General features: G+C 40.1%; 1 protein-coding gene across 1 annotated transcript in view; it reads left to right on the top strand.

Annotated features, from left to right (window-relative positions):
• CPLX1 (complexin 1) overlaps positions 1-18,146 on the top strand; it is a 110,579-nt gene that overhangs the window by 51,581 nt on the left and 40,852 nt on the right. Inside the window, exon 3 of the mRNA XM_088156793.1 lies at positions 17,331-17,506. Within this exon, the coding sequence (XP_088012919.1) occupies positions 17,331-17,506 (176 nt within the window). The remainder of the gene's footprint in view (positions 1-17,330; positions 17,507-18,146) is intronic.

The raw sequence follows: 18,146 nt of genomic DNA on the forward strand, positions 1-18,146 counted from the left end.
TGTGAATGTGCCCCTATTCATGACAGATGTTGTCTGCATACACACCCCCCAAAATCCACTTTTTCTTTTAGGTTTCTCCTTCAGACTATTGCTGTTAGTGTATTCATAAATTTTATTCCACTGCTAGATCTTTCCAAGATCTTCTTTGATTAGGATGCATTTTTTGTTTTATTTAAAATATGTTCACTTCCTATAGCTAAGGATATATTGCCTATATTGTATTTTTTATTCTCTTTTTTCCCCCAAGCATAGAGTGAATGGCAAGCTCTTGGCTTTTCACAGGAAAAAATGGGTGGCTTTTCAGTATTGCTGCTCATCTGTCTATAAACATGAGGTTGAATCCAGTTGCAGTTGTGATCACAGACGGATTTAAAACAGCAGTCCCTCCTCCTGATTCTACTGGAGAGCATTTATTAAACACCTCAATGCTGATATTGTCCTTTTGATATCTATCCTTATGCCTGCAGCTCTTGGTTGTAACTGAGGACCCTAAATATATTTAATTGACTATTTCCGTGACCAGTATTTGTTTCTCTGTAAGCAAAGCTTTTAATTGTGCTTTTCGCTCCTTTCCTCTGCATATGTCTATATGTATGACTACACCATTACATGTCAGCTAGTATGGCAGGCTACATGTTGGATTATGTTTCAAACAGCAAACAAGCTGAAGCCTTGAAAGAATTCTGATTGTGCTGTCATAGCAGCCTTGCTCCTGTGACCTTTGATTCCAGAGCAAGTACTAAGGGTACAAAAAAAATTAACCCTAAACAAATCTCTTCATAACAAATGATGCATTGTGTTTGTCAGCACTGGGTTTCAGTGTGGAAGCATGAGTTTACTGCATGGCTGACAGTGGAGTTAATACCAGTCTCTCTCAGTTGAAGCATACGGGCCTGGATCTCTGTGTTTCACCTTTTCTTGTTTGGTAATGAAAGTTTTATGTTTTGCCCTTGTGCTCCCTTGGGTCTCAAGGTTTGTGGACATGGAGAATAGCAAAGTAGTGTAATAGCTGTGGACTGTACAGGGATGAGGGGTTTTAATGAGATGTGTAATTGTGTAATATGTGTAATTCCCCATTCTGTCATAGTAAGTAGGTAATAAAAATCCAGGGGTTTTTCCTCTTGTCCTGGGGTAGGGGAGGACATCACTAGTATTGTACAGTGAACACTCTGGTTCTGGATGCTGATGGCTCTGTAGATAATCACAGATGCGTTGAAATACATTGGTATTTCCCTGCTCTCTCTTGGAAGTCTTGGCTGGCCAGTGGGCTCCCAGCTGGCTGGGAATGCTTGGGTTGAGCAGCACTGCTAACACAGCTTGGGAAGGAATGTGTTAGAGGACCTACCTTGAACATGTTTCATCTGAGTTAATTCAAGTACATCAGCTACTGTTGTGAGCATACATCTAGGGCAGATACAGGAGAAGCTCTGCAGCCGCCAGAAATACTGCCCTGACTTTTGACCACAGTTTTCTCTCCTCTTACCAACTGCTAATTCTGCAGTGCTCAGAATCACAGCAAGGAGAGGACAGCATAATTAATGCTCGTGTGTGTGGATTATTCCTGAGTCTAGGGGACAGGTGACAGAAACATCAAACAGGACCAAACTTGGAGCTGCAGAATTTTCTATTCAGGGTAAGCTATTGCCAAAGTCTTATGTTTTCTTCTAGTTAGACCATTCTTAAGTCTGAATTGCACTATTTCTGGTTCATTTTTTTAACAGTAATGACATATTAAATCATATTTGCTTTCAATGTAGTCCATAAAGGATATACTGTGAAAAAAATGGAAAAAGATAATTTGATAGTCATCATTCCTCTAAGTTAGAGACCCTGCTGTGATGCTTCCACGATTAAGCTACTTGACAAACCACTGAATACTGCACATTTGTAAAGCAGTTGTTTTGGTAGCAATTCAGATGTGATTGTATGAATACAAAGGACCAATGTGACTAGAATATCTATTTGCCACAAGAAAAAAACCTGCAAGTTTTTAGCTTGGTATGGGAAGCAGTCTTTTTATATACCAAATGAATATGGCTGTACTTTCTTCATGGATCTGAGGGATTCTGCTGCCCCTACCTTAAAATGCTTAGAGAAGAGCAGGATATAATCCCTCTTGATTGTTGGATATTTAGAACTATATATGATGCTTCCTGCCCTACCTATACCACAGTGTAGTATCAAGTTTTTAGGCGTGGCTGTCCCCTCAGAGGCTCTTTCAAACCCTGACTTTACTGTTGCTCAGGTAAGGCAACAGATGTGGCTGTGGCTTGTAAAGAGAGCCTTGTGGAGGACTGCTTTTTACACTCCTGCTGTACCTTCCATTCAGGGAACAAGAGGAACAGAGTATGTCTGGAGAATGGGCTTAGTAGACTTACAACAACAGACAACATTTCCCAAAGGAAAAAGAAGTGCTTGCTTGAGCTATAGCTGTCTGAGCAGACCCGATCATCATTTGCAATACTTCCTTTGGAGCAAAGGAGAAGGTGATATTTATAAAAGTAATGAATGCAGGATGAATGCAGCTGTGTTGCTTACACAGTAAGCCTTCTCCATGTAAATCTAGATGAATTCAAGGAGTCAGGCCAACAGTCTTGCATAACTATTCCCTTGTCCTTTTCACTAAAAATAAAAATATTTTTTCTTTAGTACTGCATTGTTACCTTTTCATTTATGTAATATTTCTCTGAGTTGAGGTTAATATAGAGTTGCGAGCTCTTGAAATCTTGTTTTTGTCATCTTTTATCCCTAAATGAGGATGTGAAATCTCAAATCAGGCAACAGTTTAAAGTCTTTCATAGAAAAGTTTTCAAAAACCATTTTCTCCTGTTTCAAAAGTGTTTCATGCCCTTCAATTTTCTTTTGACTCTCCTAATGTAAAAAGTAAAAAGTACAGAAATTACATCAATTATTTTTCTTGCTCAATTATCTCCTGATCCCTTGAGCTTTTCTGAGTAATTCTATAGACTGAGGTAACTCCATACTATGCTGAAAATGCATGGATCAATAGCAGGCACGGCCTATATATTAAAAAGGGTGATAGAAAGAGCTACTGATGGAAGACTGAAAATAGAACAAGCACTTCGTGTTCAATCAAGGCTACAAGGTGACTTACAAGAGGTTTTTGCTCCCTGAATGTTCTTCGGCACTGTGGGGCTTTTGTCTCCTGAAGCAAATTACTATAAAATTCTGCAAGAAAATTTATCTACCTTCTTTTAGGAACATTTGTCCTGAAATCTGCATATTCAAAATGAGTTGTGCAGTTCCCACTGTGGTGGAGACTGAACAAGACACCAGGATATGAAAGAGGCACCAAGAGCAAACCTGAAGTACAGACTTCAGCAATGTTAGATATCTGGAGTAGCCTTGGACTTGTCAACAAATGATAAGATCTGCCTGGGGAGCTGTCTCACAAATCTGTTTCTGTCCATGTTAAAAAAAAGAGCAGGCTTTGTTTTGAGGGTTGGACCCACAGGGGTCTTCAGGACTCAGAATCACCAATGTTGGAGTGAAAGTGAAGGCTTACATACAAAGTAGGAACATATGCAACAGAAATTATACTTGCCTCAGTTTGGGAGTAGGTGTTTCTTTCTCGTTCCAGGTATTTTAAGGAAACAGACTTTCTTAGTCTTGAGAGATGGTTTTTCTGGATGTCAGCTTAGATTTACTGCTCACAGTCTATGAGGCAGTTTTTTCATTGAGGTGTTCAAAGGCCTGAGTTGCAAACTGCTTAATAAGATCCTTGAAGAGCATTTGCAGGCAATGACAAAAGTGTGAAGTCACCTTCACAGAGGGGAAGATAATGATGTGGAGTTTAGGGTTGTGCTAATCAGCAGTAAAGACTAAACCAGAGTGTGGTGAACATGAAAAGAGACAATAGCCACAGGGCAAATATGGGAGATGTGTTTCCTGAGACCAGAGGCATAGGGATTCACATTGTTATGAATGACAGTCTGTTTGTCCAATTTGTCACACAACAAGATTAAATTTAGCAGCAATTTTTTTTAATAGCAACAATTGTATATAAATGAATACAATTAAAGTATTAGATACATATATTTGAGTATATATAAAATTTGGTAGTAAGTAATTTAGTATAATTGAAGTTCATATAAAGCATAAGCAAAACCAACAGGGGAGGGGCCCTCCCCTGACCAGGGGTACGAGGAGGGGCTCACCCTTCCTCACATACCGAACAATCAAGGCCAAAAAATCCCGTTTATAGACTGTATGCTAATACATATTCATACAGAATTTTCTGGAAAGCTCCTCCTAGTTTCTATTCTTAAAATCCACGTCACTATGTTGTGTTTTGCATGCTCGACTAGTAGTTAGGGGTCTCTCATCCTTCTGAGGGTCTTTTTTCCGATGAAGGCTCATCGTCTTCCTCAGTGACCGAGGTGTGACCTGCAGGTAGCGCAGGAGCACTGTGTGACTGAGCAGATGTTTTCATAATAAGACTTTAATTAAAGTCCCATACCTGGAATCATCCCATTTTGGCCATTTCAAGATCGAAACTTTCTCTTTCTAGATGCTGCTTGTCGAACCTACATCCTTCTATGACTCACTTGTAACATCTGGAGGATTTCATCTGCTTTGTCTCACTCATCTCCTTTTTTGTTTTGTAACAATTATTTTCTATTGATTTGAGTACAATTTTGCTAATATAGCTACAATTTAGTGAGCACAAATCACATTTATCACAACATTCTGACACTCTTCAGCAACATGCTTGTGAAGGCAACTTATTTATGGAGGTTTTTGCAGAGCAAAGGTTTTATTCTGAATCTGCATCTTGCCAAGGCAAAGATTTTGGAGTTTGCAGGTGAGAGACAATGACCACAGAACAACCAGACAATGACAGTTTTGAAAAGAATCTCACACATTTTACCTAATTATCGTACTTGAAGCATGAACAACAGTTCAGCAGATCTTTCTTAGAAGTTATTTCTCTCATTTTATTTTTATCCTCTATTTTTAAAAATGTATTTTCAACTTTGCATTTACATCTCTAGTCTGTTAGAATATGAAACAATGTAATACATTAATGACTGCATTGCTATTGGTTTTTCTTATTACTTAGTTTCAAATAAACCGCTAAGTCTTAGACTGAAAATTACTTCAGTTATTCTCATGTCAGTTTTGGCATCTCAGATCTCTTGAAAGCTTTGAACTTACAAGGGGCCAAATACTCTAGCAGTGCTGCTTCTCCTGTTATTGGGTACTTTTATTCATTTTTGCAGCTTTCTGAAAAGAAAACTAAATGGCATTGACAAAGAATCCTCAATGATGTCATGTGATGTCAAATCTGTTAAAAAGCTTGTGGTTACAAACCCAGTGATTTGAGAAGAATTCATATCTCTGAAGTGATTTTCTTTTTTTTAAATTAAGGGAAGGTTATGGCTTTTTGATAGTTTCTGTTCTTAAGGTCCTGAAGGCACACTTAGACATTTAGTCTTTAATTTTTTTCTTCCAGATAGTTTGGTCTGTTTCATCAGTGCTGCATCCTAGATGGAACTCCCACACAGAACTGAAATAACCCAAGCTGCAGAGAGAGAGCTACTCTGGCTAGCAGATACAATGCTTGTGTGTATGTGTGAGTGTGTATGCTGTGTTTCTGTCTGTGGGTGTATGAAGAAATTGCTGAGAGCAGTCCAAATTTGAAGAGTTTTTCCTGGGCACAATGTGTCTGCAATCACTGGTATTGCCTCACTATGGAAGTTCCTCAGTTTCTTATGAAAACCTTGTCTCCTCCTACTCACAGCCTGCCTACTGGCCCTCAGGCTTGAGAAAACGTGACAGATCACTGACAGAAATTATGTTCACATTTCTTCAAAGAAAAAAACTTGATTCTATTCAATAAGATGGGACTTAAAAGCCCCTAACTTGAGTAAAAGAACATTCCAAAGAATGCTTTTCTCTGGTATACTATCATCCTAATGAAATCACTGTAGTTACCGAGAAGCATCAAAGCACCGGTGTATTGGTACACTGCTGTTACCAAGCATCCACATTTCATGAAGCATATTTAGAAAATAAGTGAAGGTGAGGTAATTATTGCTAAGGAGTTCCTACCTTTTCTCTTATGTAAGTATTTTTACCAGCTAAGCTGTATTAAACCGTTTAAACTTCTCTTGCTGCTAGATGTAGAAGTTCCCAGTGATATCTCATCATAAGAACTCAACTGCATAGGAAAAGCTCATAAGGACTCTTGAAGATTTGATGGAGTCTCTTTAGAATTTCCTGTATGAGGATGTTCTGTTTCAGTGATGGTTTAGCTTATGTCTTGTCCCAATTTCCTTATGCAGTATCATTTCTTCCTGCCAATACATTAGTCTATTTCAAGGAGACATGCCTTCTTAGAAAATCTGTGGGGGGCCAGAGGAACAGTTTGCAATCTCCCACCTGAGTTCCTGACAAAGCAACTGAGGCAGCCATAATATCTTGCTAACATGTCTGGTCTTATGTTTTATTTTGTATTAGTTAGTTAGTTAGTTAGTTAGTTTTTGTAGGTTTTTTTTTTGTTGTTGTTTTTTTTTTAAATTAAAAAAATGGTTTCTTGCTCCTACTACTACTTAACAAATTAATCTGGATTTGGTACTAACATATTATTTTAAGGTATCTGTTAAGAAATCACAGAGTAGTTTGTTGGAAGGGACCTTTAAAAGGTCATCTAGTCCACATCCTCCTCCACCCCTGCTCCAAGTATAGCATGAGAATCTGGAAGTTGGAAATCCATCTAGGAGCAGCATTTAATGTCCCTCCATGGCTGCAGAGATAGGTGATTTGCTTCCCACCAGGGAGAGAATTCATGTTCTTCTGACTTCCTTGGTCTCACAGCTGTCTTTAGATAGGTTTGTGCTGGCTGCTAATTGAGAAAAATTCTATGTATATATGCTAAACATTCCACCAAACTTACTGTTGTATGGTGTTCTCCAGTCTCTGTTAGCCTTCCTTTAAAGCAACAGGAAGATTCCAGTCAGCAGGATTATCTCACAGACTGATGTGAATAGACTCATCCTTGTCAGTCAGAAACTGTGGAGAAGACCATCATTTTCCAAGGCAACAGAGAAGGTCTGGGATCTGTCACCGGGATGTATTTAGGAAATCTGTTAGAGCAGCAGAGATTTACACTGTTAGCAATTTTTTATTTTTTTTTTTATTCAGCTGTTCTTTCTGTGCTGAACTGAATAATTTCTCTGAGGCAGGAAAGCAGGACTGGAACAGTCATAAATCATGGGCAAATAAATATTGTGACAAACAGATCTGCTTTCAAGTTCTTTTTTTTTCTGCTGGAACTACAAGCTGCATGTCACTAATGCCAGAATGGTGCAGTGCAGGTGGGCTCCTATGAACAAGATGCCTACGTTCATTTCTCCATCAGATATCAGGCAAGCAAGTCCATAGGAGAATTCTCCTCCTAAAGTAGGTGCTTTCCACTTAGCCTGAAGAATCTCGTCCCAAGATCCGTGACTAGCTGGAGTAGACCTCCATGGACTAGGAAGGGAACTGTTCAGGGATTATTTACAGCTACATCCCAGCTGGGTCGTCGTGGTCAGGAGAACAAGGCAAGCATTTGCCAGGGATTGTTGATCAAAACCGGAAGAGAAGCTTTGCATTTATGTTATACAGGAAGCTGTTCCTGCTTTATGATTGTGAGGTTGCGTGGAGTGTTCCCCTGAAAAGGGGACTGCACCCTTTTACTGTAGATCTGGCTAAAGATTGTCTGCATCCAGAGGCTTTAAAATGCAAACAATGAAGATCAACAAAATTCCAGAGAAGGAGAAATGAGAGTACCTCCCAAAGGTGCATGCAGCAGCTCTGGAACAGAGGCAGTAACAGAAACCTACATTATCTTAATTGCCGTAAATCTTCTTAATCTTAAAATGTCTCTTAATCCCTTACCAAGTAATAAAAGGCATCACCTTGCCTTTTAGGGAAAAGATTTGTGTAGTAGTTCAAAAGAACGGTTTATGGATTGCTATTTTTGTGTAGTGCATCTGGAAATGCATTTATACAATGTGCCTGAAAGCAAGGCTGCAAAACTGCGTTTTAACTAGGGTTGCACACACTTTGCAGCATAAGTAGAGGACTGTGGCACTCCAGGTATCTTAGAGTAGTAATGATCCCTCCAAAAGAAGAGTCAGATTTGCACTCTTCAGCTGGCAGATCAGACTGGTACCCCATATTCACTCCCCATTATGTCTGCATCATTTTCATTTCTCTTCCTGTGCAAGCTGCCTGTAGCCAGTGGGGGCACAGTGGTTGAATATTTTCTTAGTGCTGGGTGCTACAGACTGATGACTGCTTTTGTTTCCAGCTTTTTGCTTTTTCCTCTTGTTGCCATATAGCAAGATTTAACTGGTAGGAGGTAGGTAAAAAGACTCTCAGGAACCTGCCTGCTGTTACGTGTTGGTCTCGGGAACAAATACACCTCCTCCAGGCCCCTCTTTGCACAGGTGCAGGAACTTGAAGACTCACAACCTTGTGCTCTTCTGCAGTGGACACAGGCATCAGTGTGGAATGGGGAAGGGAGAGTGCTCGTTCATGGTACCTGTTTATTAAAATATCTGTTTGAAGTCTCTGTGAGTGAGATCCTAAGTTCGATCTGTGGAGGCATCTGAGCCAGCAACGTGATGAGCTGCATTTGTCCAATGGTGTGCCCCCAGCCCAGGCACATTTTTGGGTCAGACTGACCCAGAAACATTGACACTGCTAACACTGACCTTTGCATGTGCATCATCAGGTGTTTCCTTGTATGACAAGTTTATACTTACAGGTGTGCTACTTAAACACATATCCACACTGAAGTAAAACCTTATATAACAAAACTGGAATGTAAATTATGTTTTAAAATTCTATTCTTTGATCCCGTTGTCTTGTTTTCCTCCTCAACAGGACTTGCTTATGTGAACTCTACATTTCCAGACAATCTGTTTCCAATCAACGCAATTATTACTTTTATCAGTGACTGAAGCAATAGCTTATCCTAATGGCCTGTGTGTCTTAAAAGAGAGCGGCACAAGTGCTTCACCATGGTTTCATTTGCAGATTGATGCAGTCAGATGAAAATGAAACCCATGCAGAATGTGAAATGGGTTTACCTATGGAACTGAAACTAAGTTTCTTTCTTCTGCAAAGCCTTACCCTTCCCAGACCAGAGGTAGCTAATAGCTTTCCCACACTTTCTGTCTTTGCACATTTTTGTTGTATGTTTGTGTCAATCATCTTATCACATACCCCCATCTTGTAGTTCTCAGCATGAAATGGTCATCTTACGATATTTATAGTTATTTGGCATACACTCATGTATCAGAAGATAATTGTTCATGCTGCCTTGTAGGCTTCATGAAAGGTCACAGAGCAGAAGGAGAATGAATGAGTCCATCAGAGAATATTAGGAGAATATATTTCAACTAGGAAGTGTGCACTTTTTCTTTTTTTTTTTTTTTTTTTGCAGCAGAGGAGTTTTGCAAGCTAATGAATGAACTGAACTGAATATCTCTCTCCTCAGAGATATTAACTAAATCAAAAGTGCATAGCACAGTATGAGATAAGAAGAATGCTAAGTCTGGTGCATACAAATCAGATACAACTGACAGGCCATCAAGAGTGTTTGACATCTTTCCGAAGCTGATTATAAAATGCAGTACCTGCTTCAACCTGGAAAAACACCGATAGGATCATTTTCAATAAAAGATATGTATTAGCCCAGTGGTGGTTTCTAGTTCATAATAAAATTGAAATGGTGGTTGGCAATTAAAAAAAACCTCAATAACAAATGACAAGCAAAGTGCTAGGTCCTGCTGTTGAGTCACAACAACCCCATACAGTGCTACAGGCAGGGGCAGAGTGTCTGGAAAGCTGCTCAGCAGAGAAGGACCTGGGGCTGCTGATTGATTGCAGCTGAACTGCACCCAGGTGGCCAAGAAGGCCAGTGGCACCTGGCCCGTGTGTCCAGCAGGACCAGGGCAGGGATTGTCCCCCTGTACTTGGCACTGGTGAGGCTGCACTTTGAGTGTTGTGTCAGTTCTGGGCCCCTCACTGCAGGAAGGACACTGAGGTGTCGGAGCATATCCAAAGAATGGCAAAGGAGCTGGAAAAATTTTGCCAACAGAAAGGTTCTCAAACATTGGAACAGACTGTAACAATGAAGTGGTAGAGTCAGCATCTCTGGAGGCATTTTAAATATGCGTAGACATGGCACTTAAGGACCTGGTTGGTGGTGGACTGCACGGTGTTAGGTAGTAGTTGGAACTGATGATCTCAAAGGTCTTTCCCAACCTATATCATCCTATGATTCCATGAAAAATGAGAGAGCTCCAAAGGTAAAGGGTATTGGACTGCAGGTCTTATATCAGATCAAAGGAATGTCACCCAAAAATAATGTCTCCACATAAATTTCATAGGGAACTTTATTGTTTTAGTTAAAGTTAAGTTTAACTAAAGTTTAGTTAAAGTACTAAAAGGACATGACAGAAGTGCAAAGAAATAAGTAATATACAAAGTGAAGAATTCACTTACAAATACGAATTGCTAGTTGTAAGCTAGAAGGAGACAATAGGAAAGGGATTTTCTGCTTGTTACACAAATGTGCAGGTACCAGGAGATTGATGTTTGTGTGCAAGTACTGTACTGTCCTATGTAGATAGAGAGGAACTGTCACTGTGCAGAGATGGAGACGTTGCAGAGATAAAAACATGGAGACTAAGATTTTAGCTTAAAAATTATTTTAATTAGGCTGACAAGGTCTTGCTGTAAAAACGTGTTTTCCATTATCCGCCAAAGAAGACTATTCAGCAGATTGTAAGGTAAGAAAAACATTTTTCTGTTAAAGTGGCTATCTACCTCATTCACTTTTTGGCTTCAATACCCATCTGTAGAGTGAAATATAGGTCTTGCACATGTTACAACCTAAAATAACGTGGGAAAAATAATTTCTAGAAAATTCAAAGTGCCTCCATTTGGCTTTGTACCAAGCTGGCAAAAGGCCCTTCAAAGCCTTCAAAGCCTTTAAAGTCTGCCTTGGTGTCTGCAGGGGAAATGACACATTATCGCAGTGGTGATGTTTCAAAATAGTTCATGTTCTAAATACCTCCAAATATCCTTAAATATCTCATGTACTTTTAGAGACAATTTGCTCTGCTTACCAGTTTGTTACCCTACAAGAAAAACACTTTTGTTTGGCAATACATTTCGTATGGGTTGGATACAGAGGGAGCGAGAAAGACTGAAGTAAAATACCAGAGACAGAGAAAGTTGAGTCTGGGGAAGGGGAATGACTGAAGCAAACGTCTCCAGTAGCAGACCATTTTTCAGTAGCATTAATTTATGAACAAAGCGAATGAAACTTTGAGTGCTCCTTTTTGACTCCTTCCTCTTACCCATTTGAGTTCTGCCACTACTTAACTTGCACAGAACCTATGACCCACGGCTCATCACTTGCTATGTCTAAATAAACCTCACAGGATCCTTCCAGTATCTTTCCCATGATACCACAGAAAAGTTAAGGCTGAAGAAAATAGGCTTCTCACTGTCCTGGAATTAAGCATAAACTCATAGATTGTCTCAGGAAGCACAAATGTATACAAATGCATCTTGTCTCAGTTCTGTAAGATTTGTGATGAGTGGATCAGGAAAAGTAAGCAGAGAAAGATATTCATGTGTGCTTTGAGCTTTGAATTTCATTGAGAATTAATAAAATGTTAATGATCCATTTCAGTAGGTGTATTAGTTTTAGTTAATTGATAAATTGCAATGGCTCCTTTAGAGCTATTCAGTACTAATATATAAACATGGAGTTTTTGTTCATGGAAGTACCACTTTGGAATGTTATACAATACCTTCCTGAAGGGCTGTTTCACTTTTACTGAAACTGTAGCAGGAGGAAGTCAGATGGTTTGGTTGTCTTTTTCAGACATAAGGTTATATTGTGGCCTTGATGATCTTTACTGATATCAATAAAACATACTTAGTTCTGGTTTTGAAGTGATTCTGCAAAAATGAGTGACCTATTCCTGCTCCAGAACACTACTCTGTGATTAGCTCCTTATGTTAAGATGATGTGATAAAGAGACATGCTGTGATTTAGAGACTCTGAGGAATCTGTTGTCCTATCTGTTCAATCTAAATATGGCTCAGTCACAAATAGTACTTCCAAAAAAACTCCTGTAAAATTCCCTCAGCGCATGCCTGTTTCAGGTAAACCTCTTGCTGTTTCCTCTGAAACGTGTGGTTGAGATGGAGAACTTCTGCACCATTCTCTGAACTAAGCATACACACCTGCATTCATTTTAAAAGACAAGTCTGGGTATTATTTGTCTACAATATGAAATGAGATTTGTGCAAAGGAAAAGTTTTTGATTTCACGTAATTATCTTACCTGGAACAATGGTGTGTGCAAATTTCCATCATTCTTTAATTAATTAAAAAGGCCTAAGTTGTTCCTATTTTTCTGTAAGTCAGCCTTATTAATCCTAATCCTGTAGCTTTCCCAGCACGCCTGCCATATTTAGGATATTTTTTTATCAAGTAGAAAATTCAACAGCGCTCTTGCAAGTTAATATGTGAGTTTACATTTTCTGTGTGAAAGCTGAATTAATGTCAGTCAGGTATTGAGGGCTTAGCTCATGGTTGGTGGTGCTTCTGTAACATAGGTCTGGCAGTTTAAGAATTTACTTTTCTTCAGATACAGGGCATGTACTCTTCACCACTTTTCTTGCAAAATTATCTTCAGTTACCTTCAGATGTGATTCAAAACACTTACTTGTGAGGTCTCACAGAGTCACTCAATATCTGAGGTTGTTGCTCTACAAGGGTTGTCTAGTCCAGCCTCATTCTCAGACGGGGTTACCAATGGCAGGTTGCTCAAGGCTGTGGCTTATGAATTTTTTAATATCTCCACAGATGGAGCCTCCAGAGTGACTTTCTACAGCTCTCTCTTTTTCTATTTAAATTGTATTCCCTGTATTTGAGTTTGTTCACATAACCTCCTCTCCTGTTAGTGGGTACCCATCTGACTCCCTCGTATTAATTCTGTTTCATTGGGTGTTTACACATCTAGTGGACCCCTTTGAACCCTCTCCAGGCTAGGCAGTCCCTGCTCTCTCAGGCTCTTCTTGTATCCTAAATGGCTGTCTCACTTCTCTGCTATCTCACTCCATCTCTCTTTTGTATCTTGAAGCCCAGAACTGGGCACATCACTCCACATTTGGTCACAACAGGGCTGAGTAGATGGGAAGGATCCTTCAACCCCTGACAACAGTTTCTAGTGCAGCCCAGAAGACTGTTAACCTTCTCTGCTGCAAGGACACATTGTGAACTCGTGGTCAGCTTGTTGTCCATCACAGCCCAAAAGCCTTTACTGTAAAACTGCTTTTCAATCAGGTGACCTCCTTTTCTGCTCTTTCACTAGGAATGTCTCCCACATGTACCTGCAAAACCATATTATCCTTTTTTAGATGCATAATGACAATTTAGCCCAGCAAAACTCACATGAATGCATATGTCATATTTTAACCCCAGCCAGCAGCCAAGCACCATGCAACTGCTCACTCACCCCCCACCAGCTAGAAAACTTGTGGATTCGAGACAAAGGCAGTTTAACAGGGAAAGCAAAAGCCATAAATGCAAGCAATGCAAAACAAGGAATTAATTCACTAATTCCCATGGCAGGCAGGTGTTTCACATCTCCATCAGGGCCCCACAGTGACTTGGGAAGACAAATGCCATGACTCCAAATGGCCCCTCCTTCCTCCTTCTCGTGCCCAGCTTGAAATACTGTTCTGGAATATCTCTTTGGCCAGTTTGGGTCACCTGTCCTGGCCATGTCGCCTCCCAATTTTTCATTCACCCCTATCTTCCTCATCAGCCTGGCAGTACAAAAAGCAGAAGAGGCCTTGTCTCTGTGTAAGCCCTGCTTGGCAGTAACAAAAATGTATCTATCATCAATGTATTCAGCACAAATCCAAAATGCAACCCATAAGTAGTTCTCTGTGAAGAAAATAAACTCTACCTCGACTAAAACCAGCACATCATATCTGAGTGCACCCATAGTATTTGGCTTAAAACCTGATCGTTTAGCTACTTAGCATATATGGACTTCTGGGATACTTTTCCAAATGGAAGTTTTGTATCCTTTGAGGGCAGGGCGTTTTGTAGCCAGAAGGGGGACTGTTGGCACATATTGTGCTGGAGCTTTAGCCATTTCTGTTTCCTTTCCATAGCCTTGTCTAAAGACGTAGGAAATAATGTTGATTGAAACTTCTTCCTGATTAGTGAACAGTGTGGCAGTCTCTGACTTCTCTTTGTGTCAAGGTGTATGTCATGATTGGGGTGTGAAAGACAAAGAGACAAAATAAAGACAAAACCCCCCATGTTTATCAGCAGAACAAATTCAGTAAGTGCATCCTTCCCCTGTTTCCTTGGGAGCTTCAACAGTGGGGTTAAGGACAGAAAAACTGCTCTTTCCTTCTGCTTGTGCCCATAACTGAGGCACCTTTGTTGCATGTAGATGAATTCTCTGGAATCTTTGCCACTGAACTGTTAAAACCAGAAGCTGTTATCTAGGGAATATTAACAGCAGTTTACAGTTTAGAATGAAGAACAAGGAAGATGGAAAAAAAAACTTTTCTAAAAGTAACACAAGAGTCCTTAGTTAAAATGTATTGTAAAATTTTGGTTCTCATAATACATTTCTTTCCAATTAACAGTGATACCACTGTAGCTTTTGAACACTTAGAAGGTGACTTTGAAATCAGAGGTGAATTAACAGAATCTATGAGGATCCTGAAACTACATTCTTGTTCTTCTATGTGTTCTGCATGCTGAATGGCTGCAGAACAAAATGCCTTATGTATTTAAAAGCTTGATCTTGCCTAAGAAATAAAAGAAAGTTATGCAATTTCACTTCTTATGTGATGAGCTGAGCTGACATTATAGCTTAATGATAGCCTGGAAGTAGTGCTTAGAGGGGAAAAAAAAGTCTCTCTCTGCTGGTGAATTCTGTTTCCTAAGTAACTAGAGTATTATGCTGTCTGGGTAGCTCTAACTGGAGAGAAGCTAAAAAGAGATAAACTTGATAGATTATTGAACCCAAATTAGTTTGATCATCAGTGGAGAAATCTTTTGAGGAGGACCCAGAAATTAAAGGTATTAGGGAGATTTGTGATCACTGATGTTTGCACAATAAGGCTGCTTAGAAAGATTCCTGCAGTAGGGATGTGTGACACAACTAGGCTGTATTTCCTTTTTGCTTGCTATGAAATTTTAGCTTACTTGCAATTTCAGGTAGCCTTTCTTGCACTACAGCAAAGAAATCACCAGATGGTCTGGGTAAATTTTCTATCAATATGCAAAAGTTTCTGTACTATTCTGGTCCTTCAATGAAGGTTGCAAAATGCTAGTAGAAGAAGGCCGACAGTGGACAGGGATCATGAATAGTCCAGGTGGAGTTTGTCTGGGGTCCCTTTTTGTTTTAAGCCACAGACTTCCCAACAATGGAAGTACCAAGAGGTTTGTGGTTAGGCAGCTGAATAGAGACAGTCATGTTTACTATTGTTTTTTCCCACCTGGCAAAATGCCCCCACTTTGTATATTACAACCAGATCTTGTAGGGCTTAGAATTACTAGTTTCTCTATGCTTCTCTATATGAGATGTAAAGTGGGCATTTCTCTGTCACATTTTGGGGGAATTGGAGGGCTGGTTTTGATTCAGGGTTGCTTTCATCTTAGTGTTCTGGGAAAATATGTAACCTGGAAAATAAATGTGGAGAGAAAAGGGATCTGCTTACCTCTTCACAAATTCTTTGGTGCTTATTACAAGCAATAGTTACTCTGATAAGTGCCATCACTACAGCAGTTCAGGAGGAATCATTCTGACAGGTTGCAGATGTTCCATCCCTTAAGGATCAAGGTTTCACAATCACTGTCCCAATAACTTATGTGGGAAGCAAAAGCAATCACAGTCCTCCAGCAGTGTTGACATACTGAAGAGTAATTTATAAGGGTAATTCATAAGGGGTTGTGAGAACCTCTTTCCTTCACTTAGCCTTTGATAAAGCCAACAATTACTTGGCAGGTCTTTGATAGTGTCTCCTTCCAGTTCAAGCCTTTGTAAAGGCCAGAAATCTTTGCTTTATGTAAAACAAGAGATGTATACTTGTGACTATGTGTAAGAACAAGGCTGTCTCAGTTTAATTCATTTAAATCTCAGCCAGCAACGAGCCAATGTGGAGGTGTCCTGACTCAGTATCTAAGGACTTACAGGGTTTTCCAGGATGAAGGAACCTCTTTTAGTAAAAGATGCAGAGTTTTCATGCTGCAGGCAATGTCCAATGCTGCTTCCAAAGGGTATGTGCATTCTCTTCATCCATGTAACCAGGTTTGACCTTCCTGCTGCCCTCCATTGCACTAATGGCACTGTTTCACAGTACATGCTCTTCCCCTTTCTTCAGCAGCCGTTTTTCTCCCTGCCTGGATGATTGACAGTCATTTGCTAATAAAAATGTCTCTGAAATACAGGATAAATGGATTTAGGCAGCACTTTGGGGATAAAGGGGCATGAAGGAAACCTCCTCCTCATTTGCATGATTGTGCAAACAAAAAATCTTCCTCAGCAACACACAGGGACAGAAAATTTGGGAACAATGTGTATTCAGCAGTGGAACAAGACAAAGCCATGATCCTACCTAGGTGCTAAGCATTACAGGCCGTGGTGTCCAAGAACTGGTAAGAGACATACAGAGATGCTGCTTTTTTCTGATCCACAGTAGGAGCCTAGAATTCATCAACTCAAACTGTTTGCTAATGCCATGTGGTCCTACCTATCACAGGACGTGCAATTTCTGAAAACAATTAAAACTGTGATTACTCATCCCTGCAATCAAGATTTCAAATTCCTTTCCCAGCCCTGGTGTAATTTTGTTCTGGATGTATTACTTACCTATTACATTAAAAACCCTTCAAAATCAATCTTCAGTCACTTGGCTGAGCTGATAAAGTGAAAACATGGTGTGGGTGGCAGCTTGTGCTTTTCAGGACTGCAAACAAATTGTGCTGCCATCATGCAAATCTACAAATATGATCTCTTCCTTTTGCAGCTGTGCTTCTGCTGCCAGTGCCAGGTAACTTACTTGATCAGGTTAAATGCTTTGCCCACCTCCTGCCTGGCGTGGGGGGGGAGGGGAGTGTGCTGCCTCCTCAGTGAAAGAAACCTTTCCAGCTGCAGAGGGAATGACAGATGGTCCTGAGCATGGGGAAGGAGAGAGCTGTCATCCTGGGGGTTTTCACCATATTCTTACAGGGCAAATTTTCTCCTGTGCTTTCTCTAGGGGCTACCAAAGACATGGGGAAGATGCTGGGTGGGGATGAGGAGAAAGACCCAGATGCTGCTAAGAAAGAAGAGGAACGACAGGAAGCCCTTCGGCAACAAGAGGAAGAGAGGAAAGCCAAATATGCCAAGATGGAGGCTGAAAGGGAAGTTATGAGACAAGGGATTCGGGACAAGGTAGGTAACTTATAATGCCCAGTGAATAATCTGTTTTCTGCTTATTTGTGACTAGTTCCCTAGGCACCTGGATAGAACCAGGTAACTACTCTGCGACACAGAACTTTCTAATTTTTTGCAGTCTTCCCCAAACTCTATTCCTGTTTAAACACATGTCCCGCAGAACAAAGCCCTGCAAAGTTGAAATAGAGTGTGAAGGTGAGGGGAGAAATCCATCTATTTTTCTCATCATCTATTAAGCACTCACATTATATTAAGTGTTAGAGGCTTCCTTGGCCCTTTGAAGATGCTTTTCAAGCTTGAACTTGTGGTTTGTGAGAAGTGTCATAATTCAGTGTGTTTTTGAGAGATATGTTGCAGTGATCTTCTGTATTGATTCCAAAGCTTTTTGTGTTGACCAGTGATATGGGAAAAATCTACTCTACTGTTAATATTTAGGCTTCTACCACTCACATGGGATTCATCTGAAAGAAAGTTTTTATACATTAAATGTTAGGGGTTGATGTGTGGGGGAAGAAGACAGTTTTGATGCCTCACCCTCAAAGCCAGATCAAAACTGTCTCTTTAGAATAAGTTACATTTGTAAGAAGATGTCCTGGTGTTCGGATATCTTGGAAGGAAATGTGGTCAATGGTTGGAC

Source organism: Sturnus vulgaris, chromosome Z (genome assembly GCF_052056855.1).
Source record: "Sturnus vulgaris isolate bStuVul1 chromosome Z, bStuVul1.hap1, whole genome shotgun sequence".
Lineage (NCBI taxonomy): Eukaryota > Metazoa > Chordata > Aves > Passeriformes > Sturnidae > Sturnus > Sturnus vulgaris.